Here is a 21,319-nt window from a genome sequence, read left to right as displayed (position 1 = left end):
TTGAACAATCTAACCATAAACTTTGAACTATGAACTTAGTACTCCACGTGGCAAAGCTAAGAAGCTAAAGTTGTACAATGGAGGGTGAAGGAGATAACGACAGTGTGCTATCAGAGGATGCATCGTGGATACAGCAGGATGATCAAGGTAAGGGCACACGTACCTACAATAATGGCTGGTGGTGTAATACATGTTGTGTTTGTGTAGATGACAGTTTCCAGAAGTTGGAGAGTTTAGATCCTCAGAAACGTGTTCAGTTGGAGGCTCGTATTATGGGCCGTCGGGGATCAGAGGTCAGTCCTGCCCGACGAGGGTCAGAGGCCAGTCCGGACAAGAGCAGCAGTTGTGGGGCTTCCAGAAAGAGAGGTCTAAACAACAACCACAGTAAACAAGGTGTGTGGAGTGTGTGTAGTGGGCGTCAATGAGGTGGTCCCTGTAGGTACCTCTAAGATAGCAAAGATTGAGAGTTTCTTCTCTCCTTGTCGTAAGGATGTGTGTACACAGTCTGACCTCACGTTGACCTCATTGACCTCTCTGGAAGCTCGTGCAGGGGACAGCCATGACACCTCACTACTCAGACAGGTAGGGGGCAGTGCTCTAGGTATATCATTATTGGCCTATAATTATACAGCGTACTGGTGAACTAGAGCAAAGGTTGAACTTAGTGCAAGGGAAACTGGACAGTACTACAGTACGTCTGAGCAAGGTCACAGAGGTCACTAATCAGCTACTCATTCAGAAGGTAAGCACACGTTGTGTATGCACTAACTAACCTTTGCCCTCTTAGTGTGTATCAGAGCAGAAAGAGGTACGACAGACTAGTGTTCAGAATCAACTGCGCCTGGGTCGCTTCAACAACCAAAGGTTAGAGGTCACCTATCTCCTAGTGATGTCATACCCCCCCTATAGACAGGGTGCAAGGTTCGTGGAGGTGTGGGTGGATGGGTTTGCCTTCTCGGAGCTAGGAGACAGACAAGAAGAGCTGACTCAGCAAAGAGAAGAAATTGAGAAGCAACGCAAAATGATATCAAAGAGAAAGCCGTCCGTTAGTACTGGAGGCAACAAAGGAAAGAGTGATGATGGATTTACTCGTCCATCCACTCCAAGGTTGGTGCTGTTGGCAATTTTCTGTTCCAAGTGACTACAATCTTACAATCTACTGTAAAACAATATCTCTGTGTTAGGGCGTAATAGGTGTGGCTTAGTGGTTAGGGTGGTGGCTTAGAGATCACATAATAGATAAGGCGTTGGTTCGATTCCCTCTTGGGGGACTTTCATTTCATTACAAATCAACATGATCATAGTTGGGCGTTGCCCAGTTTCTCCCAGTATAACTATTAACCTCATTACCACTACTTAGTTTCACCCCTCTGGAGTACATGGAGCGTGATGAGGTGTTAAAGTTGCGAGCAGCGGCACTAAAGAAAGAAGAGACGATATTGACAGGGGAATTGGAGAAGTTAGAACGAGAACGAAATCTTCACGTCCGCGAACTGAAGAGAATAGCTGCCGAGGACAGTTCAAGGTTCAAGGGTAACCCCACCCTCCACTCTCGCTACCTTCTCCTCAATCTGATTGGTCGCGGGGGATTCAGTGAAGTTTACAAGGTAATAATAATAATTATTGTACAGAGCTAATAATCCTCATTCTCTGTGTAGGCATTTGACCTTCAAGAGCACATGTACGTGGCATGTAAAATACATCAACTCAATACCGACTGGAGGGAGGATAAGAAGGCAAACTATATCAAGTGAGTACGCTCATGTGATGTGTAGAGTCACAGTATGCTCATATGATGTGTAGTACCTTCTGGTTATATAATTATCTCCTGTAGACATGCACTGAGAGAGTATAACATCCACAAGAAGTTGCATCATTCAGTGAGTCACTAATCACACACACGCCCACGCAATAACCCGCCCCCTCGTGTGCAGAACATTGTGCAACTATTCGATGTGTTTGAAATTGACTCTAACTCGTAAGTTATAGTCATGTGACATGTTTTGCTAGTCACATGACTTGTCCTCAGATTCTGTACTGTACTGGAGCATATTGATGGGCATGATTTAGACTTCCTTCTCAAACAGAACAAGACACTATCAGAAAAAGAGGTACAATACACACACACACACACACACACACACCCACACCACACGCGTGTACGTCTGTTTTTCTATTGCAGTCAAGAGCAATCATAATTCAGACAATCTCCGCTCTTAAATACCTCAACGAAATCAAGCCCCCCATCATCCACTTTGACCTCAAGCCAGGTACAGGCTAGTACTACTGGTTCCACTGTGTCATCTCTTTCATGTGCAGGGAACATATTGCTAGGTCGCGGTGTGAGAACCTTTGAGGCCAAGATTACTGACTTTGGTTTGAGCAAGATACTAGAGGGAGATAATCCAGTGGATATGGAGTTAACGTCGCAGGGGGCCGGCACTTATTGGTACTTACCACCAGAGTGTTTTGTGATTGGTAAAGATCCACCAAAGATTTCATCAAAGGTGTGTGTGTTGTGTGTGTTGTGATGGTGTGTGAGTTGTGACTCTGTACAGGTTGATGTGTGGTCGGTGGGAGTCATCTTTTATCAATGCTTGTATGGGAAGAAGGTACGTAAACACCCGCCCACCACACACTCTCGCCCCCTCACACTCCGCCCCCTCACAGCCGTTTGGGCACAACCTCTCTCAAGCTAGTATTCTGGAGCAGAACACAATTCTGAGAGCTACAGAAGTTGATATTCCAGTCAAGCCTGCAGTCAGTCAAGAGGCTAAGGTCAGTAGCTACTACAACACATGCACTGTTATTACAATACCTTCTCGTGTTTATTGTGTAGGCGTTCATACGGCGTTGCCTTAGTTACAACAAGGAGAGACGACCTGATGTGCTCACACTTTGTGAGGATTTGTATCTCAAACCAAAGAAACAACAAACTATTGCGCACAGCTCTTCCACTAGCTAGCATAAACTATATACAATAAGACTTCCAAGAATTCTGTCTATAATTATCATTATTACGATTATCCAAACTGTGCAATTTTGTTGCTATCCATAAACATTGTACTATATAACCAACAGTGATTGAATTATAGAAACATACAAAACGATACATGTACAGTCAACACTAATCATAGCTAATAGTTATTGTCAGTCAGTATGGTTTGAATCGTCTAGCTGCTCTCATGTTAGCCACTCTCAGTTTATCCTCCTCGAAGTGTTGCCTCAGTTTAGCTATCTCTGTACGCTGACCTTCACGAAGCTGCCACGAGTAAAAGTTGACTAACTCTTTCTTTTTTTGTTTCCTTCCTTTGCCAGCAGGCTCGTCAGACAACTGTAAACAAAAATAATTATAAACGTACACTATTTTTAATTTAAAAAGTACACTAAAATCGGCTCTGTAACTAGAGTTATATATGATAGCCCAAATTTTGAAAGCTTACAAAATATGGTATCATCAAAGTTCATATTTAAGAGATAAAAGTATTTGCCGATTTAGCAGTACCATGGCCCATGGTCCGAGGCCGAAAAATGACAAATTAGGGCCTGGACAAAATTTTGAATTGAAACACACCATTTTAAAGGAAATTTTCTAAGCTTTCAAAAATTTTTGACATCGGATCAACTGTACTGAAGTTATGGCTGTTGAAAGATGTTCAACTACACCCCCACCCCCTCCGTTTAATCCAAATCTTTCAGCTGCCATAACTTGAACTCTGTGGATCCAAAGTCAAATATTTTTGAAAGCTTACAAAAATACCTTTCAAATGGTATCATCAAAGTTCATATTTGAGAGATAAAAGTATTTACCAATTTAGCAGTACCATAGCCCATGGTCCGAGGCCGAAAAATGACAAATTAGGGCCCAGACGAAATTTTGGATTGAAACACACCATTTTAAAGGAAATTTTCTAAGCTTTCAGAAAATCCAATAATGTTTGACATTGGATCAACTGTACTCAAGTTATGGCTGTTGAAAGATGTTCAACTACACACCCACCCCCTCCGTTTAATCCAAATCTTTCAGCTGCCATAACTTGAATTCTGTGGATCCAAAGTCAAATATTTTAGGATTTTCTGAAAGCTTACAAAAATACCTTTCAAATGGTATCATCAAAGTTCATATTTGAGAGATAAAAGTATTTGCCAATTTAGCAGTACCATGGATTATAGCCCATGGTCCGAGGCCGAAAAACGACAAATTAGGGCCCGAACGAAATTTTGGATTGAAACACACCATTTTAAAGGAAATTTTCTAAGCTTTCAGAAAATCCAATAATGTTTGACATTGGATCAACTGTACTCAAATTATGGCTGTTGAAAGATGTTCAACTACACACCCACCCCCTCCGTTTAATCCAAATCTTTCAGCTGCCATAACTTGAATTCTGTGGATCCAAAGTCAAATATTTTAGGATTTTCTGAAAGCTTACAAAAATACCTTTCAAATGGTATCATCAAAGTTCATATTTGAGAGATAAAAGTATTTGCCAATTTAGCAGTACCATGGATTATAGCCCATGGTCCGAGGCCGAAAAATGACAAATTAGGGCCCGAACGAAATTTTGGATTGAAACACACCATTTTAAAGGAAATTTTCTAAGCTTTCAGAAAATCCAAAAATGTTTGACATTGGATCAACTGTACTCAAGTTATGGCTGTTGAAAGATGTTCAACTACACACCCACCCCCTCCGTTTAATCCAAATCTTTCAGCTGCCATAACTTGAATTCTGTGGATCCAAAGTCAAATATTTTAGGATTTTCTGAAAGCTTACAAAAATACCTTTCAAATGGTAGCATCAAAGTTCATATTTGAGAGATAAAAGTATTTGCCAATTTAGCAGTACCATGGATTATAGCCCATGGTCCGAGGCCGAAAAATGACAAATTAGGGCCCGAACGAAATTTTGGATTGAAACACACCATTTTAAAGGAAATTTTTTAAGCTTTCAGAAAATCCAAAAATGTTTGACATTGGATCAACTGTACTCAAGTTATGGCTGTTGAAAGATGTTCAACTACACACCCACCCCCTCTGTTTAATCCAAATCTTTCAGCTGCCATAACTTGAATTCTGTGGATCCAAAGTCAAATATTTTAGGATTTTCTGAAAGCTTACAAAAATATCTTTCAAATGGTAGCATCAAAGTTCATATTTGAGAGATAAAAGGTCTTCTTAAGAGAATGAGCCTTACAATAGATAGTGTGTGTAGAGCTATGGCCTCCAGGAGATGAGAAGGTCACCAGAAGACGAGCAAATCCGTCCATTGTTTACATAGAAAAGCTAAATTGTAACCACGTGTGTCTGTGTGGATTCTATTTGGAGCTCATTTATTCGGTTAATTAGAATAGTTATTCTACACTGAATCTAAACATAAGTTCAAAGGTTAATAAGCAAACACAAGTGACAGTGCAGCGCAGTACAGAGACCGCAAGCTATAGCTAGCTGTGTATCTTCTTCCCAACACTGAACACAGGCTGCATTGCGATGACAGACTACAACACTCCATTCCCCACGGCCCCGCCACCACAACATGCACAGCATGGTGAGCTATCAGAACTGTACTGTGTGTGTATGCAATGATTTGTGTTTATTCCCTATATATATACAGTCAACCCTCCATCTTATTCTGAGAGCCCTCAATCATACGGGTCCACTAACTATGCCCCAGGCTACCAAGGAGGTGCTGGCTATCAGCAGCAGCAACCTTACAACACAGCCTATCCCCCCAGCACCTACCAGCCTGCCCCACTCGTGTACAACACCACCAACACTACTGTGGTCAACACACAACCCAACCTCCCTATTTATCATGCACCCAAACCCTCCTCCTATATATGGCTGTCTGTCATCGCCATGCTCTGTTGTTGCTTTGTGCTAGGACTGATTGCTCTCATTGTTGGTCTGGAGGTAAGAGAGAGTGAGAGTGCATTGCTAACGGAGTGACCACCCCCCCCCCCCCCCATGTGTGTGTGTGTGTGTGTACGTGTAGGTGGACAATGCCTACAACTGTGGCAATGATGCTAGAGCCAAGGAGAAGTCCAAGAAAGCTCTGGGATTCTCGATATCAGCCATTGCATTTGGTGTTGTCATTCACCTCTCATGGATTGGATATGTTATCTATTTAGTCGCATAATAGATATTTGTTGTGTAAAAAAAAAACCTTTGTAATTGTGACATTTATCATTGACGTATAATTGTCCTGTTAATATAGGTCTATCACATGGTGTGGATGTTCAGTGGTTGCCTTGGAGTGGGGGTCCAGCTTGGTCGGGTAATCATGGAGACAGCTCCTCTGCAGTCCATCGATGAAATAGCGCAGAAACTCGTGAGCATCTTCTTGTCTTCCGAGTCTAAAGTGCCTCTTCTAGTAGCCATGCATGGACTATCAATTATAGCCTAGTGTCTCAGAAAAGGAACAATTCTTTTATAGGTCATAAAAAGCAATCATGAAGTCTGAGAGAATACAGTTATTACAGTTATTATGTCGATACACTAGTGTGGGTAATCTAGATCTTCTTCAGTTTGCATGGACAATATTAACAGAATGATCACAGACCCACTTGTCATACCTTTACGCCAGGGACGGAGTGTCCTTCCACCAGTTTAGCAAGCTGCTTTCGGGAGGTCATAACTTTTCCGAGGCCGAAAAATGACAAATTAGGGCCCAGACGAAATTTTGGATTGAAACACCATTTTAAAGGAAATTTTCTAAACTTTCAGAAAATCCACAAATTTTTTACATTGGATCAACAGTACTCAAGTTATGGCTGTTGAAAGATGTTCAACTACACCCCCACCCCTTCAAATCTTTCAGCTGCCATAACTTGAATTCTGTGGATCCAAAGTCAAACATTTTAGGATTTTCTGAAAGCTTACAAAAATACCTTTCAAATGGTATCATCAAAGTTCATATTTGAGAGATAAAAGTATTTGCCATTTAGCAGTACCATGGATTATAGCCCATGGTCCGAGGCCGAAAAATGACAAATTAGGGCCCAGACGACAGTTTGGAATGAAACACACCATTTTAAAACCCTAAAGTATTGGACCAATGGAACTAAAGTTATGGCCGTTCTTATAATAATATTATGCTTCACTCTAGAGTCTGTACCTTTCTCCTGTTTCCTCTACTAGTAACAGTGATCCAACCGTCCTCATCAGGAGCAGCTGCTTTCATCCTTTCCTCTTTGCCTGCCTTCACTCTTAGATCATGTTTCTCCATCACTATGGCAACGGAGCTCTCTAGCATGTCGAGGGAAGGTCTATTGGACGTATAGTGTTTCACCCAGAGAGTGAGACCTAATGAGGTCAGAGTGCAGGGGAGAGGGGAAGAGAGGGAGCACAGCTTGAGTGCAGAGGTCACCTCACACTTACTAGACATTACCACATACCCAACCTGCACATAAGAGTAATTACGTACTCTATAAATAAAGTATTAAATATTGAAAAGCATGATTGCGTAGTACATACGAGCAATATGTGACTACCTTAAATCCATCCCCACATTCTGTGTCCTCCATTAGCGCTCCTCTGAGCTGTAGGATGACGTGGCTCACGTGACCAGCTCTTGAGAACACCTCCTCTAAGCAACGCTTGGTTACATATGGTGGCCATCCCAGAGTGAAGAGAGTGCGACCATTAGGAGTGTGCTCTGAGGTCTTCTTAAGAGAATGAGCCTTACAATAGATAGTATGTGTAGAGCTATGGCCTCCAGGAGATGAGAAGGTCACCAGAAGAGGAGCAAATCCGTCCATTGTTTACATAGAAAAGCTAAATTGTAAACCACGTGTGTCTGTGTGGATTCTATTTGGAGCTCATTTATTCGGTTAATTAGAATAGTTATTCTAAACAAAGTTCAAAGGTTAATAGCAAACACAAAGACAAGCGACAGTACAGTATAGTACAGAGCTAGAGACCACAAGACCACTGCATTGCTAGCTAACTGTGTATCTTCTTCCCAACACTGAACACTGAACACTGAACACTGAACACTGAACACAGGCTGCATTGCGATGACAGACTACAACACTCCATTCCCCACGGCCCCGCCACCACAACATGCACAACATGGTGAGCTATCAGAACTGTACTGTGTGTATGCAATGATTTGTGTTTATTCCCTATATACAGTCAACCCTCCATCTTATTCTGAAAACCCTCAATCATACGGGTCCACTAACTATGCCCCAGGCTACCAAGGAGGTGCTGGCTATCAGCAGCAGCAACCTTACAACACAGCCTATCCCCCCAGCACATACCAGCCTGCCCCACTCGTGTACAACACCACCAACACTACTACTGTGGTCAACACACAACCAAACCTCCCTACTTATCGTGCACCCAAACCCTCCTCCTATATATGGCTGTCTGTCATCACCATGCTCTGTTGTTGCTTTGTGCTAGGACTGATTGCTCTCATTATTGGTCTGGAGGTAAGAGAGAGTGCATTGCTAACAGTGACCACTACCACCCCCTCCCCCCCGTGTGTGTGTGTGTGTATGTGTAGGTGGACAATGCTTACAACTGTGGCAATGATGCTAGAGCCAGGGAGAAGTCCAAGAAAGCTCTGGGATTCTCGATATCAGCCATTGCATTTGGTGTTGTCATTCACCTCTCATGGATTGGAACTGTTATCTATATATATGCAGTTCTCTTCAACGTCAATAGAAACACTTACCCTCCTTACTGAACAGAACTGATCATGTGTGTGTACATGCGTGTTTGTGGACTTTGCATAATGGATATTTGTTTTGTAAAAAAAACCCTTTGTAATTGTGACTGCCGTATAATCAATTATAGCCAAAAAAGGCTTTATAGGTTATAAAAAGCAATCATGAAGTTTGAGAGAATACAGTTATTACGTTATTACACTACACTAGTGTGGGTAATCTAGATCTTCTTCAGTCTGCATGGACAATATTAACAAGATGATCACAGACCCACTTGTACGCCAGGCAGTCGTTAATAGGACGGAGTGTCCTTCCACCAGTTTGGCAAGCTGCGTTTGGGAGGTCATAACTTCACTAAAAAGCAATCAATATCAAAACTAAGAGATGCATTCTGTAGCTCTAGACAAGGCCTATCACATGACATGCTCAGATCACAGTTCTGATGGGGGAAAGAGTCACACTCTGCACGCGGCGGTACTTAGGAAATATTGATTGTTATCTGCAGTGAAAGACGTCCAATGGGTTGTAAGCAAACTCCACAGTGTCACCTTGTACCTCCTCCATCATATGTTGTCATAGCAACTTGTCACTGACTCCACCCCTCTCGTGCTCTCCATCACTGTACGCAATGAAGTAATGGGTCAACAAATGTGTAGCGATGGATGCATTTGATACAGAGACTGTATAGTTTGATCACTAGTAATGATATCTATTAGCAGATATTGAATGCTAGTCATCTAAAGCAGCCTATACACTATACTAGGTGGTCCACTTTTGATCATGACTAGCCACTCACTTGTACTCGCTGCGATGCTCTTTGCCTCGTGATCCATTGCTGCTGGCCTTTTGGGTGAGTATCCATCCAATATCCAGCCTTATGGACACTCCTAGAGGGAAGGACAAGTGAACGCTTTTCTTCACCATCCGTCTCCATTGCCTGTAAAACTGTCTGGTAAAGGGTCACTAATTCTTGGTGTTTATTGTTTTGATGTGTTATAACAGTGAAAACTCGGCTTCTGGTCTATTATTTGTAGGTGTTTCATGGGTGTGTCTAATGGCCTTTTTTGTCTACAAGCCGGCCATTGATTAGACTAGCTAGCTGCCTCCATTTCTCTACTATATGTACTAGGCTCGCTAGTATGGCTACTCCTCATAAGGTTGATTTCCACTGCCACATCCTTCCAGAGCGGTGGCCAGATTTAAAGGAGGTAAGATACACATTATTAGTGGGTGTACTCTACAATAATTATCTATGTATAAATGGCTGTAGCGCTATGGCTATGGCGGCTGGGTGCAGCTACAGCATCACTGCACAGGCAAGGCCAGGATGATGAGGGATGGGCAACTGTTCAGAGTGATCGACCACAACTGCTGGAACCCACAGGCTCGGATCAAAGAGATGGACGAAACAGGTAAAGTGGATATTATATTTATTACATGTATTATAATTATTGCTGTGCCGGCACGTGTATAGGAGTGACAGTTCAAGTGCTATCAACAGTTCCAGTCATGTTCAGCTACTGGGTACGTGTGTGTGTGTGTGTGCGTGTGTACTCTCCCACCCCCTAATGTACGTGTGTGTACTCCCCTACTGGGTACGTGTGTGTACCCCCCCCCTTACTGTACTCCCCCATCCCCTCTCCACAGGCTAAACCAGAGGACACATTGGACTTGTGCAAGCTCATCAATGATGATCTAGCTGCCACAGTCTCCAAGCATCCAACTCGCTTCACTGCTCTAGGTACTCTACCAATGCAGGCACCCAAGCTAGCCGTGCAAGAGCTCACTAGATGTGTCAAGGTGTGTGTGCTGTGTATGTGTGTGTGTGGGTGTGGGTGTGTGGGTGTGTGTGTGTGGGTGTGGGTGTGGGTGTTACTCTGATTGTACAGGAGCTGGGATTCTCTGGGGTGGAGATTGGGTCTCATATTCGCAATGGCGAGGGAGAGGATTGGAACCTTGATCATCCAGAGCTACAGTGTGTGTTTGCAGTAAGTATAGTGCGTGTATATAACACAGGTCTCACTACCTCTAACTGTGTAGGCTGCTGAAGAGTTGGGGGCTGTTATATTTGTCCACCCTTGGGACATGGCTCTAGATGGCCGCATGAAGAAATACTGGCTACCTTGGTTAGTTGGTAAGTGCTTCATGTTATTAGTCTGGCTGCCACATTACAGAGTCTTCCAGGCATGCCCAGTGAGACCGCAGTGGCTATATGCTCACTGCTCATGGGAGGAGTACTAGAGAGGCATCCTAAACTAAAGGTGGTGTTTGCTCATGGTGGAGGAGCTTATCCATACATCATAGGACGTGTAGAACATGGCTATAATGTACGCCCTGATCTCTGTGCCACTGACAACCCCATCAATCCAAGGTAACCCCCCCCCCCACACACACACACACACACACACACGCCCACACACATGAATATAGGAGCTACCAACTGTACACTGACTCTTTGGTTCACGATGAAGCTGCCCTCAAGTACCTGGTGGGCACAGTGGGTGTGGACAATGTGGTACTAGGCAGTGATTATCCATTTCCTCTGGGAGAGCATCATCCAGGCAAGCTCATCGAGTCTGTCCAAGACTGGGACCAGGAGACTAAGGTAATCACCCTCAGTACATGTGTGTCATTATAATACCCTGTGCAGGATAAACTGCTGAGTGGAAATGCCTTCAGACTATTGAACTTGAAGCCAGAACAGTTTCAGCAGTAGCTGTGTCATATCAGCCACTAACCTTGCATTGTGTGTAGTCTGTGTGTTGCAATAATTATAATTATGGTGTAATTATGATGACGTAATGGTGTGTCATGTTTATAAACCTTTGTTATCACATGATCATTAATAAACTCTAAACAGAGAAGTGGCTGATAATGGCGAGGAAGAGTGATAAAACTAGCGAGCTACCAGTACACAAGGTCATCATGGTGGGCAGTGGAGGTGTAGGGAAGAGTGCTCTAACACTGCAGTTCATGTATGACGAAGTAAGTGGTTGCTTGCGTAGCTAATGTCCAGTGGTAATGACAGTCTTCCCTTGTCAGTTTGTAGAAGACTACGAGCCTACTAAAGCTGATAGCTACCGCAAGACAGTGGTTCTGGAGGGGACAGAATGTCAGATAGATATACTAGACACTGCTGGACAAGAAGACTACGCTGTCATTCGGGATAATTACTTCAGAAGTGGCGAGGGATTTCTCTGCGTCTTCTCAATTGTTGACCGTGAATCATTTACGAATACAACTGAGTTTAGAGAGCACATATTGCGAGTGAAAGTGGACGATCAGATTCCTCTTATTCTGGTGGGCAACAAGGTGGATCTGGACGGCCGTGAAGTGGGCAATGATGAAGCTACTGGATTGGCCAGTTCATGGGGCGCTCCATACATCGAGACCTCTGCTAAGACCAAGTTGAACGTGGATAAAGTATATTATGATCTCCTGAAGCAGATTCAAGCTCGAAAGCAAGCGCAAGGCCAAACTACTAGCACCTCTACCAAAAAACCAAAGAAAAAGAAAACGTGTGTAATATTCTAGTTGACTCATAACAATAGGAACTTGTGTAATGACATTCAGTAGATGTTTGTGATTGGATTGATGCCTCAGTTTGTCTGACATTCAGTAGATGTTTGTGATTGGATTGATGCCTCAGTTTGTCTTTTTAATGTCATCTTATATAATTATCGTTGTATTAATTACTACATGTGTAATGTTGGAATAAAAGTAATACATGATTATACAATAATAATATGTAGCATAATAATAATTATAATGTGCAGTAGACACAGATAATTATAGATAATTATGTGCATCTTTATATTATACTGGATTTTTAATCCCAAAATGATATCATTGCCTTGTAAGTAGCCGCCCTCATTGACTCTTCCGCAATGAGGGCGGCTAATAAGCTCATTAACTTCACCACGATTTTTTTCCAAAAAACTTTTTTTTACATTCCATCCACACATCCCATTCTACAGTACTACTATAGCAAGCTACTGAGTCACTTTGCTCTACAATACAAAGTAGGCACTTAGTTTACAAAACACATGTAAAAAGTTATATTTGGTCAGCATTCGGTGGTGCGTGTGGGTGGACGAGGGCAGAACTCTGTGAGACGACAAGGCAGTCGATCAGAGCTCGTCTTATAGTGCCTCAAAAGTTGGTCCACACTAGCAAATGGAGGTCCATCATCGATACGGTACATGATCATGCCACTCCTATGCTCCATCTGAGAAACAAATACATTATTATTATTAAATCAACAACTAGAGTGGGCACTTACCGGCAAAATCTGAAAGTTTTTGGCCACAGATTTGGCAAACATTGTGAGTACATAAGAGTTGGAGACTGTAGTGCTGTCCCTCACTAGATAAGCCCTGCACAATAGTGGACACAGTCAACACACACACACACACACACACACACAGAGAGAGAGAGAGAGACAGCTTACCCATCAAAGCCACCCATAGAGTTGAGTCTGGTCATAGCTTCATCACGAGGGATGGTGCCATGATACCAAGCAAAGGAGAAAAGAGCCTCTTTGTCTGGTGAGAGCCGGTCTCCATTAGTAGGATCTGGGGACACTTGGGGAGGGGGTCCAGTGGGGGCAGGGTATGGGTTGTAGGGGGCTGCCTCTTGTGGTGGAAACCGTCTCTCTGGAGGAGCTGGAGGTGGTGGTCCATTCTCCACTCCCCGACGTGGTTTAGGGGCAGGCTGGGGAGGTGCTTCCTTGAAGGCTGGCTGCAATGGTGGTGCTTCATTAAAGGCTGGCTGCAATGGTAGAGGTGGTGTCATCTCTCTGCGCGTGTGTATAGGTGAGGCCTCTACAGATGGTCCACTGGGAGGAGTGATGCTCAGCTCTGTCTGAGAGTTGCTGTTCTGGTCAGTGTTCTCACTGCGTTGAGAAGCGTTGGGAGAGGAACGGAAGAAGTTCTTTTTGTCCTCTTCTTCTTGTTTCTGAACTTCGTACTGTGATCGTAGTTTGTCCAAATGTTTCTCTAGTCTCAGGCCCACTAATTTGCTGGCACGATTCTGTGAGTGTGTGTGTGTGTGTGTGTGTGTGTGTGTGTGTGTGTGTGTGTGTGTGTGTGAGTGTGTGTGTGTGTGTGTGTGTGAGTGTGTGTGTGTGTGTGTGTGTGTGTGTGTGTGTGTGAGTGTGTGTGTGTGAGTGTGTGTGTGTGTGTGTGTGTGTGTGTGAGTGTGTGTGTGTGTGTGTGTGTGAGTGTGTGTGTGTGTGTGTGTGTGTGTGTGTGTGTGTGTGAGTGTGTGTGTGTGTGTGTGTGTGTGTGTGTGTGTGTGTGTGTGTGTGTGTGAGGCAGTACTGACCTTAGCAGAGGGGGAAGCCCCGTCCCCAGCAGCCAAGTCCTCTAGTTTGAACTGAGTCATCTTGGCCTTGTGGAAGTTGTCTCTGAGTTGGAGACCATACTTTGCCAGTCGAATGCCAGCAGTCCACGAAAGAGCCACTGATTCATCATCAGAACACAACACCTTGATATCCTTGGGCCCTGGAACAAACTGTGTTGGCAGTGGCTGTGTGTGTGTGTGTGTGTGTGTGTGTGTGTGTGTGTGTGTGTGTGTGTGTGGTAGGGGACTAATAACCACACAGCCACATGACCTCTGCACTTACCCTGAGAGCAAAGCAATATTGAGAAGGGGACTTGAGAGTCTTCTTGAAGTTGATTCCATGGAATAGTTCATAGTCATCAAAGTGCACCATGAGCACAAGATGCTTGGCAGTCTGTACAAACACTATTAGCACAACACAAACACAGCAAGAATGCATGCACTAATTACTGACCTTGTTTTTGCCTTTCAGGGAATAATAGAGACCAGAGGCGCGTAGTATACAGTAGACCTTTTTCCAGGACTTCTTGTAGCCATCCTTCAAGTGTAGGAAACCCTCTAACTCAGGCACACGGGACGTGGATGAGAAGTACTCCTGGAGTAGGATCTTGCGAGCTTTCTCAGTGCGTTGGAGTGTGCTTTGTTTAGTGACAGAGGCTTGAGAGGAGCGCAGATGATCAGGGAAGTACTTCTACAGAGGGAAGAGTATGGTAAACACACTATGACTGGATCACTTACAATGGGGTCCTCAAAAAGATCGTATTTCTTCTCATTCTGTTTGAACAGGAAGACGTTGTTATGCTCCCTGGGCCATGAGGAGTAGACCTCCACCACGCCTTCATGATCTTCTAGCTCTCTCTCTAGACTCACATCACCAAGCTGCTCCACCATTACCCAGTTAGGGCTCTCATCAAAGTGGTTCTTGACTACCAACAGATGACACACCATGCCAGCAGTCATTCCCTCCTCAACCACCACTGTCTTATTAGAGCGATCAGGATTGAACACTTTAATAGCGACTCTCTTCTTGTGGGCCAGTCGCATCTTCTCAATACCAATCCTCATCTTCTCCTCCTTGAGTTTAGTCTCTCTCTCGTCTTCTGTTAAAGTGCCATCATTACGCAACTCGAGTGCTTTCTCTGAGATCCTTCGTTGAACTGCGTCGTGACTGTACTCTTTGTTAGTGCCTCCTAGGTCAGGTTGTGGTACCATCACTGTAGTTGGTGTGGTAGGCTCCTCTACACAAGGAAGGGTCAGGGTGAAGCCAATACAACACACATAGGGCAGGTATAGTGGCCTCACCACACAACACACATGGGCAGGTATAGTGGCCTCACCACACAACACACATAGGGCAGGTATAGTGGCCTCACCACACAACACACATGGGCAGGTATAGTGGCCTCACCACACAAGTATGCGTGGAATGAGAGTCACTATTCAATTACATGACAATGTACACACACACACACACACACACACACACACACACGCACACACAATGTACACACACACACATGTACACACACACGCACACACGCACACACAATGTACACACACACACATGTACACACACACACACACACACGCACACACAATGTACACACACACACACACAATGTACACACACACACACACAATGTACACACACACACACACACATGTACACACACACACAATGTACACACACACACAATGTACACACACACACAATGTACATTATCACGTTACTGTTAGTGTTTGTACCTGAACCTCCTCTGGTGGAACTGCTGACAGACTTTGACCTCAAGATCACCTCCTGCTCATTGTTGCCACGACGATGATCAATGATAGTCTGTGCCCGTGCTTCGAACCTGTCAGGAGTGAGTGGAGGCGGGGGCGTGACCGTATGAGGGTGGTGTGAGGGGGTGGAGCCTGTGGAGGGCTGTCTAGCAGGAGATGGGTGTGGAGAGGGGAGTGTGGGTTGTGTAGGAGTGGGCGGAGCTGCATTTGCCGCCACTACATCCGTAGGATTGAACGATGTGAGATCATTCAACAGAGAATCAAGGTCAAAGTCCTCCACTGGTGGTGGTGGTCTATTAGCCTCCATCAGCTACAGGGAATGAAGGTGGTCAACTGTACACTAGTCAAGTAGTGTGTGTAGATCTTACTCTGAATGATGAGCGTGGGTTGGGCATTGGGTTGGGCTGTACAGAGTTGGTGGGTAGACTGCTAGCATCAATGTGCGTTGGCTATAAGGGAGGGTGTGCCAACGTGTGAGTGTGTGTGCGTGTGTATTGACTGCCACTCCCTATACTCAGGACAACACAAACACATCATCATTATACACATACCACAGTGAACATTTCCAGGTCTTTAATGACAGAGGATAGATCTCCCAACATATTGTCAAAGTCATCATCTATACTGTCCCCTGGTCCACTCTTGTTTAGGATGGCACGACGATGGTTGGAGTCTAACACTCCAAGGCTTAATAAAGAAGAGTCATCTAATGAGCTGTGTGTGTGTGGACAAACAGGAGACAATAATAACAACAGCATGCTCCATACAGCCAAGGCTTCTAGGTACACACAGTCTTGAGCCAAGGCTTCTAACTACAGGCATAACCCTAACCCTGGGTACAGTACCTGAGCAAGGCTACAGTGTTGTAACCAGAGCCCTCAAGAATGCCTGTGTACTGCTCGCAGCCCAACTCTGACAGCCATAACTGTACACTCGCCATGTCCGTCCCTGCCTTATAAATGGAGCGCTTCTTGAATACACCAGCTAGTCAGCACAGTAGAGTGAGCTAAGTAGGAGGAATACAACACCTCGAGCAAACTACTGGACGCTTGAGAAAATTAAAATTAAATTGGGTTTAGCCCAGAATTAATTAATGACTAATTATGGGAGGGGCATCCTCTGGTACGGCTTTATTTCGAAACAACAGTAGCCCGAGATTGCTTCAATTCAAGGCCGCACTACCTGCTTCAAAACAAATATTAATGGCTGGAAGAAAAGCTAAGAAAGTGAATCTTTCAGAGGATTTGCGTTGCTTTGAGAACCCCTACCTGAGTGATGCAGCTTGCAACCACCCTGGAGCAGCCGTGGGGAAGGTACACTGGCCCTAGAGTAGCCTAGAATAGATCTACATCACACACCTTCTCTCTTTAATCTTGTAGCTATCTGCTGAGTTGGTGGCAAGGTTGGAGCACAACATTGCTGCTAATATTGCAGCTATTGATGATAATTGCCTCAGTCAATCAACCCGAGACCACACTGTATACACTGGGACAGCTGGTATGAGCCCTGATTATTAGTAACTACACTCACAGTGTGCTGATACAGGTATAGCGTTGCTGCACTATCATCTGGCCCTCACTGTGTACAAGTCAGACCCACTGCCACAGCTGGAGATAGCAGAGAGATTGTTGGAGTCAGCATTGGCAGCTCTGGATGATCGACGCTACACGTTCTTGTGTGGGGCCAGTGGTCCACTAGCTATTGCTGCACTAGTTCATCACAAGTTACAGCATGCTAGCCTATCAGGACAATACATAGCCGCATTACAAGATCTATACTCAAAGGCTAAACCCAGCCTGTCTGATCATCCTAGTGAGCTACTGTATGGTCATGCTGGACTACTATATTCAATGCTACTAGTTAACAAAACACTTCCTGGCTCATTTGAAGACGCTGTGATTGCTGATCTGGTGGAGGCTATTCTGAGTAGTGGTCTCTTGGGAAAGGAGGAAGCATTCAACTGTCCAATGATGTTCACTTGGCACCATCGCCATTATCTTGGAGCAGCGCATGGCCTGGCTGGTATCTTAACGCTGCTGTTACAAGTCAGTACACCTCTGTACGTATAAACTAACTCACACAACATAATTATGTAGGTACCTGTGGAGAGGATTCAACCTCGTATACACTCTCTAGTGAAGCCATGTGTGGACTTCCTGCTCTCTGTGAGATATCCCTCTGGTAATCTACCCTCTTCCTTGGAGAGCAGTAATCATGATGTATTAGTACACTGGTGTCATGGTGCTCCTGGGGCGGTCCATCTGTTCGGCCTGGCTTACAAGGTGAGTACACATGGCTGGCTGACTGGGTAGTCACTGCCTTGGTGTGTGCATGGTGTAGGTGTTTGGGGATGAGGTGTACCTAAAGGCTGCCCTGGACTGTGGAGAGGTGGTGTGGAGGAGAGGTCTACTCAGGAAGGGCTATGGCCTGTGTCACGGTGTTGCAGGAAATGCCTACACCTTTATACAACTGTTCAAGGTGACGGGAGACAAGCATCACTTGGAGAGGGTCATTAAGGTGGGTGTCAAGTTTGTGTAGTATATTATTATACTGTTGAGGTTAGTTCACAGAGTGGTGTTTGACAGCTAGTGAGAGAGCCACTCCTGACACACTCTTCTCCTTGTTTGAAGGTACCTACCTACTATATACACCACACTGTGTATAACTCCCTCATACATGTAGGGCTGGCTGGAACAACCTTATTCTATTGTGATGTGCTGACCAGCCTCCACTCTGCTGTCTTCCCTACTCTGGAACTATAAACACTAACTTTCACTTTTAGCTTTAATTTCAAGCTCCAATTCACATGCAATGTCCATTGTAGTGAACAATAATTATAATGGACCATGATTACTGTGATGGTTGTCGTGATAACTTTTGATGGAATGGGAATAAATACAATCATAAAAAGATGAATAATTATAGGTGTGCTGTAACCTTGTGACTATAAAGGCCTAAAGTGTACATGCATTGTGTGCAGCACAAAGTAGCTATTGTATATATACTGTTATCTGGTACTATTATAGTCCATATACTTTGATGGCATATTCAATTGATTAAATTGATTTTTTTCTTTCACATTGCAGTCCATTGCTATGACTGTCTATGGAGCTCAGGTTGCAATCTGATAGCTCAGAGTCACTTCTGGTGTCTCCTTTCATCTCCTTTTTAGACATCAGATCCCATACCATCGTTGCAATCAGTTTGAACCAATACAAGTGGAGCATCTGGAGGATGAGTAGTGTAAGTAGACTAGGTAACACACACTAGGGGACACACTAGGGGGGGGGGGGGGGGGTATAGTGTACAAGTAGGCTAGCACACTAGGGGGGGGGGGTATAGTGTACAAGTAGGCTAGCACACTAGGGGGGGGGGGTATAGTGTACAAGTAGGCTAGCACACTAGGGGGGGGGTATAGTGTACAAGTAGGCTAGCACACTGGGGGGGGGGGGTATAGTGTACAAGTAGGCTAGCACACTAGGGGGGGGGGGTATAGTGTACAAGTAGGCTAGCACACTAGGGGGGGGGGTATAGTGTACAAGTAGGCTAGCACACTAGGGGGGGGGGGGTATAGTGTACAAGTAGGCTAGCACACTAGGGGGGGTATAGTGTACAAGTAGGCTAGCACACTAGGGGGGGGGTATAGTGTACAAGTAGGCTAGCACACTAGGGGGGGGGGTATAGTGTACAAGTAGGCTAGCACACTAGGGGGGGGGGGGGTATAGTGTACAAGTAGGCTAGCACACTAGGGGGGGGTATAGTGTACAAGTAGGCTAGCACACTAGGGGGGGGGGTATAGTGTACAAGTAGGCTAGCACACTAGGGGGGGGGGGTATAGTGTACAAGTAGGCTAGCACACTAGGGGGGGGGGGGGGTATAGTGTACAAGTAGGCTAGCACACTAGGGGGGGGGGGGTATAGTGTACAAGTAGGCTAGCACACTAGGGGGGGGGTATAGTGTACAAGTAGGCTAGCACACTGGGGGGGGGGTGTATAGTGTATAAGTAGGCTAGCACACTAGGGGGGGGGGGTATAGTGTATAAGTAGGCTAGCACACTAGGGGGGGGGGGGGGGTACCTGCAATAGCAGTAGACAACCTGTGAACAGGTAGAGGGCTGGGAAGCTTCCTAGGAGGGCAGGAATATCAAAGGCGACACTCCATATCAGCCAGAAGGGTAGGATAACCAAGCGAGTGAGAATAAACATAAGAGTGAAGAAAACAAATGATGCTTGTGCCAGTCCCTCATAGGAAGCATAATGGAGCATCTTAGCCAACTAAAGGGAGGGGAGGTATGAGTGTGATCATGTGATCATGAGTGTACTAGACTCACCTCCAATGGAACATCAGAGAGATCATGGACTAATGCAATGAGCATGCCAGTCTGCAGCATGTTGACAGTGTAAGCAAATGTCAGCAGAGCTAATGTGGTTATGTGGTGTACAAACATCTGGTAGAAGTCCTGAATAACAACGTTGGGTTTCAATTTTGTAATGTATATGGTGTGCAATAATAAACTAACCTTGCGGCGAATGTCTTTAAAGTGGGAGACTAAAAGGGAGCAATAAAATGCTAGTTGAAATGCCCAGTAGAGGAGCACCTCTTTAGTAGGCGGTGTGGTGGGGTAGCCATGGTAACAGGTGGATAGATCCCACACACAAGGCTCCTAATATGCTGAATAGACACACACCATATAAGAGTACATATCAACCAACCTTGAGATTGGCCCACAATCCATACACCACAAGAGATAAGTAGGCCAAGAATCTCCACCTAATGTGTAGGAGAAGAAGAATGAGTGTCACCACAATAATGTACATGTAGTGACCTTACCCTGTCTCCTTAAACTTTGTGAGCAGTGATACCTTCTTGTGATTGCGTGCCCTCCAGAACCAACTATGAACTTTGTACTGTGTCCAACCTATCTCTTTAGCCAATGAGGAAATCTATGTAGGGAAGACTGCTCCAATAAAGTCTTTGGCTGGTGATTACGAACAAAATGTATTCTTTTTGTGCTGATAATTACGACTATTGAATACATCAATACAACAATATCATGTACGTCATCTTGTAATACCATTCAGCGGAAACCCACCAGATCCTTGGATGGATGCTTTGCTAACTTGAAGACCTTCTCTAGTTTTGGTTGCAGCTGAGGAGTAGTGCAGGACCTGTCAGATATAGCCAGCCACTTCCCCATAGGCGCCAGCAACCCACTACACACATACACAGAAGCCATTCAGTAGCTACAGTAGTATTAAAGTACATGCAATCACTCACTCTTCCACAAATGCCCTCAGCAGTAACAAGCCCAGCGCTATCCACGGGGCGAGCAGTAGGTACAGTGGATCACCACGATTGAGACGACACCATTTCACTCCTGGAGGAAGCCAAAACTGACTAGAATCCATTTTCATTACATGTACAATGCAATGTAGTCAGTTGCTAGTGAAAACTGCTGATGTTCAGATAAATGCGCAGAAGCATGTATTTCCCGTGCGCAAACAACGCATTACTCATTA

General features: G+C 44.7%; 9 protein-coding genes and 1 long non-coding RNA gene across 11 annotated transcripts; 6 read left to right on the top strand and 4 right to left on the bottom strand.

Moving 5' to 3' along the window:
* Positions 1-14: 14 nt before the first annotated feature.
* LOC135347206 (serine/threonine-protein kinase tousled-like 2) lies at positions 15-3,110 on the top strand. Its single transcript, XM_064545062.1, has 16 exons — positions 15-147; positions 208-393; positions 440-582; positions 632-742; positions 788-864; positions 910-1,107; positions 1,361-1,607; positions 1,659-1,750; positions 1,835-1,880; positions 1,935-1,978; positions 2,030-2,111; positions 2,183-2,270; positions 2,320-2,507; positions 2,559-2,612; positions 2,671-2,778; positions 2,840-3,110. The coding sequence occupies exons 1-16, from the start codon at positions 78-80 to the stop codon at positions 2,963-2,965; spliced, it is 1,860 nt and encodes a 619-aa protein (XP_064401132.1). The 5' UTR covers positions 15-77; the 3' UTR covers positions 2,966-3,110.
* Positions 3,041-7,832, bottom strand: LOC135347228 (ribosomal RNA-processing protein 7 homolog A-like). The gene is made up of 3 exons (XM_064545111.1): positions 7,494-7,832; positions 7,118-7,402; positions 3,041-3,334 (listed from the first exon to the last, which is right to left on the bottom strand). The coding sequence occupies exons 1-3, from the start codon at positions 7,758-7,760 to the stop codon at positions 3,155-3,157; spliced, it is 732 nt and encodes a 243-aa protein (XP_064401181.1). The 5' UTR covers positions 7,761-7,832; the 3' UTR covers positions 3,041-3,154.
* On the top strand, positions 5,383-6,180 carry LOC135347235 (transmembrane protein 233-like). Its single transcript, XM_064545118.1, has 3 exons — positions 5,383-5,548; positions 5,615-5,913; positions 5,996-6,180. Exons 1-3 carry the CDS (start codon positions 5,491-5,493, stop codon positions 6,137-6,139), a joined length of 501 nt encoding a protein of 166 aa, XP_064401188.1. The 5' UTR covers positions 5,383-5,490; the 3' UTR covers positions 6,140-6,180.
* LOC135347234 (transmembrane protein 233-like) lies at positions 5,450-8,784 on the top strand. The gene is made up of 4 exons (XM_064545117.1): positions 5,450-5,477; positions 7,985-8,076; positions 8,137-8,438; positions 8,513-8,784. Exons 2-4 carry the CDS (start codon positions 8,019-8,021, stop codon positions 8,693-8,695), a joined length of 543 nt encoding a protein of 180 aa, XP_064401187.1. The 5' UTR covers positions 5,450-5,477; positions 7,985-8,018; the 3' UTR covers positions 8,696-8,784.
* Positions 8,785-9,009: 225 nt separating this feature from the next.
* LOC135347241 (uncharacterized) lies at positions 9,010-9,656 on the bottom strand. Its single transcript, XR_010398317.1, has 2 exons — positions 9,472-9,656; positions 9,010-9,294 (listed from the first exon to the last, which is right to left on the bottom strand). It is a non-coding gene; the product is annotated as an uncharacterized LOC135347241 (long non-coding RNA).
* Positions 9,657-9,704: 48 nt separating this feature from the next.
* Positions 9,705-11,497, top strand: LOC135347222 (2-amino-3-carboxymuconate-6-semialdehyde decarboxylase-like). Its single transcript, XM_064545080.1, has 9 exons — positions 9,705-9,883; positions 9,946-10,087; positions 10,150-10,199; positions 10,323-10,475; positions 10,565-10,663; positions 10,716-10,809; positions 10,860-11,046; positions 11,106-11,280; positions 11,326-11,497. The coding sequence occupies exons 1-9, from the start codon at positions 9,815-9,817 to the stop codon at positions 11,389-11,391; spliced, it is 1,035 nt and encodes a 344-aa protein (XP_064401150.1). The 5' UTR covers positions 9,705-9,814; the 3' UTR covers positions 11,392-11,497.
* Position 11,498: 1 nt separating this feature from the next.
* Positions 11,499-12,373, top strand: LOC135347232 (ras-related protein O-RAL-like). 2 transcript variants are annotated; one of them, XR_010398315.1, is made up of 3 exons: positions 11,499-11,660; positions 11,718-12,273; positions 12,320-12,373. XR_010398315.1 is itself a non-coding variant. In XM_064545114.1 (2 exons), exons 1-2 carry the CDS (start codon positions 11,550-11,552, stop codon positions 12,207-12,209), a joined length of 603 nt encoding a protein of 200 aa, XP_064401184.1. In that variant the 5' UTR covers positions 11,499-11,549; the 3' UTR covers positions 12,210-12,373. The 2 variants fall into 2 exon arrangements, 1 of the variants encoding a protein (XP_064401184.1); XM_064545114.1 differs by having other exon boundaries at positions 11,718-12,373.
* Positions 12,374-12,670: 297 nt separating this feature from the next.
* On the bottom strand, positions 12,671-16,889 carry LOC135347202 (growth factor receptor-bound protein 10-like). The gene is made up of 11 exons (XM_064545057.1): positions 16,646-16,889; positions 16,352-16,514; positions 16,169-16,249; positions 15,765-16,110; positions 14,757-15,256; positions 14,473-14,709; positions 14,302-14,412; positions 14,001-14,204; positions 13,126-13,706; positions 12,958-13,051; positions 12,671-12,903 (listed from the first exon to the last, which is right to left on the bottom strand). The coding sequence occupies exons 1-11, from the start codon at positions 16,738-16,740 to the stop codon at positions 12,742-12,744; spliced, it is 2,574 nt and encodes an 857-aa protein (XP_064401127.1). The 5' UTR covers positions 16,741-16,889; the 3' UTR covers positions 12,671-12,741.
* A 62-nt stretch (positions 16,890-16,951) lies between these two features.
* Positions 16,952-18,642, top strand: LOC135347219 (glutathione S-transferase LANCL1-like). Its single transcript, XM_064545077.1, has 7 exons — positions 16,952-17,113; positions 17,180-17,297; positions 17,346-17,845; positions 17,897-18,082; positions 18,141-18,317; positions 18,364-18,430; positions 18,483-18,642. Exons 1-7 carry the CDS (start codon positions 17,003-17,005, stop codon positions 18,560-18,562), a joined length of 1,239 nt encoding a protein of 412 aa, XP_064401147.1. The 5' UTR covers positions 16,952-17,002; the 3' UTR covers positions 18,563-18,642.
* A 14-nt stretch (positions 18,643-18,656) lies between these two features.
* LOC135347221 (ceramide synthase 5-like) lies at positions 18,657-21,276 on the bottom strand. The gene is made up of 8 exons (XM_064545079.1): positions 21,078-21,276; positions 20,893-21,013; positions 20,631-20,743; positions 20,513-20,570; positions 20,320-20,463; positions 20,131-20,259; positions 19,877-20,074; positions 18,657-19,027 (listed from the first exon to the last, which is right to left on the bottom strand). Exons 1-8 carry the CDS (start codon positions 21,212-21,214, stop codon positions 18,857-18,859), a joined length of 1,071 nt encoding a protein of 356 aa, XP_064401149.1. The 5' UTR covers positions 21,215-21,276; the 3' UTR covers positions 18,657-18,856.
* Between the last annotated feature and the right edge of the window lie 43 nt (positions 21,277-21,319).

Source organism: Halichondria panicea, chromosome 14, assembly GCF_963675165.1.
Source record: "Halichondria panicea chromosome 14, odHalPani1.1, whole genome shotgun sequence".
Classification (NCBI taxonomy): domain Eukaryota; kingdom Metazoa; phylum Porifera; class Demospongiae; order Suberitida; family Halichondriidae; genus Halichondria; species Halichondria panicea.
This window is presented reverse-complemented; position numbering and strand designations above follow the sequence as displayed.

Excerpts from the sequence above, each read along its gene's own strand:
- LOC135347219 (XM_064545077.1), top strand. The coding sequence starts at position 17,003 with ATGGCTGGAAGAAAAGCTAAGAAAGTGAATCTTTCAGAGGATTTGCGT. Across the intron at positions 17,114-17,179 it reads CTGGAGCAGCCGTGGGGAAG|CTATCTGCTGAGTTGGTGGC; the intron begins GTACACTGGCCC and ends TTAATCTTGTAG. Across the intron at positions 17,846-17,896 it reads TCTTAACGCTGCTGTTACAA|GTACCTGTGGAGAGGATTCA; the intron begins GTCAGTACACCT and ends ATAATTATGTAG.
- LOC135347222 (XM_064545080.1), top strand. The coding sequence starts at position 9,815 with ATGGCTACTCCTCATAAGGTTGATTTCCACTGCCACATCCTTCCAGAG. Across the intron at positions 10,476-10,564 it reads AGCTCACTAGATGTGTCAAG|GAGCTGGGATTCTCTGGGGT; the intron begins GTGTGTGTGCTG and ends CTGATTGTACAG. Across the intron at positions 10,664-10,715 it reads AGCTACAGTGTGTGTTTGCA|GCTGCTGAAGAGTTGGGGGC; the intron begins GTAAGTATAGTG and ends CTAACTGTGTAG.
- LOC135347228 (XM_064545111.1), bottom strand. The coding sequence starts at position 7,760 with ATGGACGGATTTGCTCCTCTTCTGGTGACCTTCTCATCTCCTGGAGGC. Across the intron at positions 7,403-7,493 it reads AATGTGGGGATGGATTTAAG|GTTGGGTATGTGGTAATGTC; the intron begins GTAGTCACATAT and ends TCTTATGTGCAG. Across the intron at positions 3,335-7,117 it reads GTAGAGGAAACAGGAGAAAG|TTGTCTGACGAGCCTGCTGG; the intron begins GTACAGACTCTA and ends TTTTGTTTACAG.
- LOC135347202 (XM_064545057.1), bottom strand. The coding sequence starts at position 16,740 with ATGGCGAGTGTACAGTTATGGCTGTCAGAGTTGGGCTGCGAGCAGTAC. Across the intron at positions 14,205-14,301 it reads AATATTGCTTTGCTCTCAGG|CCACTGCCAACACAGTTTGT; the intron begins GTAAGTGCAGAG and ends ACACACACACAG. Across the intron at positions 13,052-13,125 it reads TCTATGGGTGGCTTTGATGG|GGCTTATCTAGTGAGGGACA; the intron begins GTAAGCTGTCTC and ends ACTATTGTGCAG.
- LOC135347235 (XM_064545118.1), top strand. The coding sequence starts at position 5,491 with ATGACAGACTACAACACTCCATTCCCCACGGCCCCGCCACCACAACAT. Across the intron at positions 5,549-5,614 it reads ACCACAACATGCACAGCATG|TCAACCCTCCATCTTATTCT; the intron begins GTGAGCTATCAG and ends ATATATATACAG. Across the intron at positions 5,914-5,995 it reads CTCTCATTGTTGGTCTGGAG|GTGGACAATGCCTACAACTG; the intron begins GTAAGAGAGAGT and ends GTGTACGTGTAG.
- LOC135347206 (XM_064545062.1), top strand. The coding sequence starts at position 78 with ATGGAGGGTGAAGGAGATAACGACAGTGTGCTATCAGAGGATGCATCG. Across the intron at positions 1,108-1,360 it reads ACTCGTCCATCCACTCCAAG|TTTCACCCCTCTGGAGTACA; the intron begins GTTGGTGCTGTT and ends ACCACTACTTAG. Across the intron at positions 2,613-2,670 it reads AATGCTTGTATGGGAAGAAG|CCGTTTGGGCACAACCTCTC; the intron begins GTACGTAAACAC and ends GCCCCCTCACAG.
- LOC135347232 (XM_064545114.1), top strand. The coding sequence starts at position 11,550 with ATGGCGAGGAAGAGTGATAAAACTAGCGAGCTACCAGTACACAAGGTC. Across the intron at positions 11,661-11,717 it reads TGCAGTTCATGTATGACGAA|TTTGTAGAAGACTACGAGCC; the intron begins GTAAGTGGTTGC and ends TTCCCTTGTCAG.
- LOC135347234 (XM_064545117.1), top strand. The coding sequence starts at position 8,019 with ATGACAGACTACAACACTCCATTCCCCACGGCCCCGCCACCACAACAT. Across the intron at positions 8,077-8,136 it reads ACCACAACATGCACAACATG|TCAACCCTCCATCTTATTCT; the intron begins GTGAGCTATCAG and ends CCCTATATACAG. Across the intron at positions 8,439-8,512 it reads CTCTCATTATTGGTCTGGAG|GTGGACAATGCTTACAACTG; the intron begins GTAAGAGAGAGT and ends GTGTATGTGTAG.
- LOC135347221 (XM_064545079.1), bottom strand. The coding sequence starts at position 21,214 with ATGAAAATGGATTCTAGTCAGTTTTGGCTTCCTCCAGGAGTGAAATGG. Across the intron at positions 21,014-21,077 it reads CTGAGGGCATTTGTGGAAGA|TGGGTTGCTGGCGCCTATGG; the intron begins GTGAGTGATTGC and ends GTATGTGTGTAG. Across the intron at positions 20,464-20,512 it reads GATTGTGGGCCAATCTCAAG|GAGCCTTGTGTGTGGGATCT; the intron begins GTTGGTTGATAT and ends TCAGCATATTAG.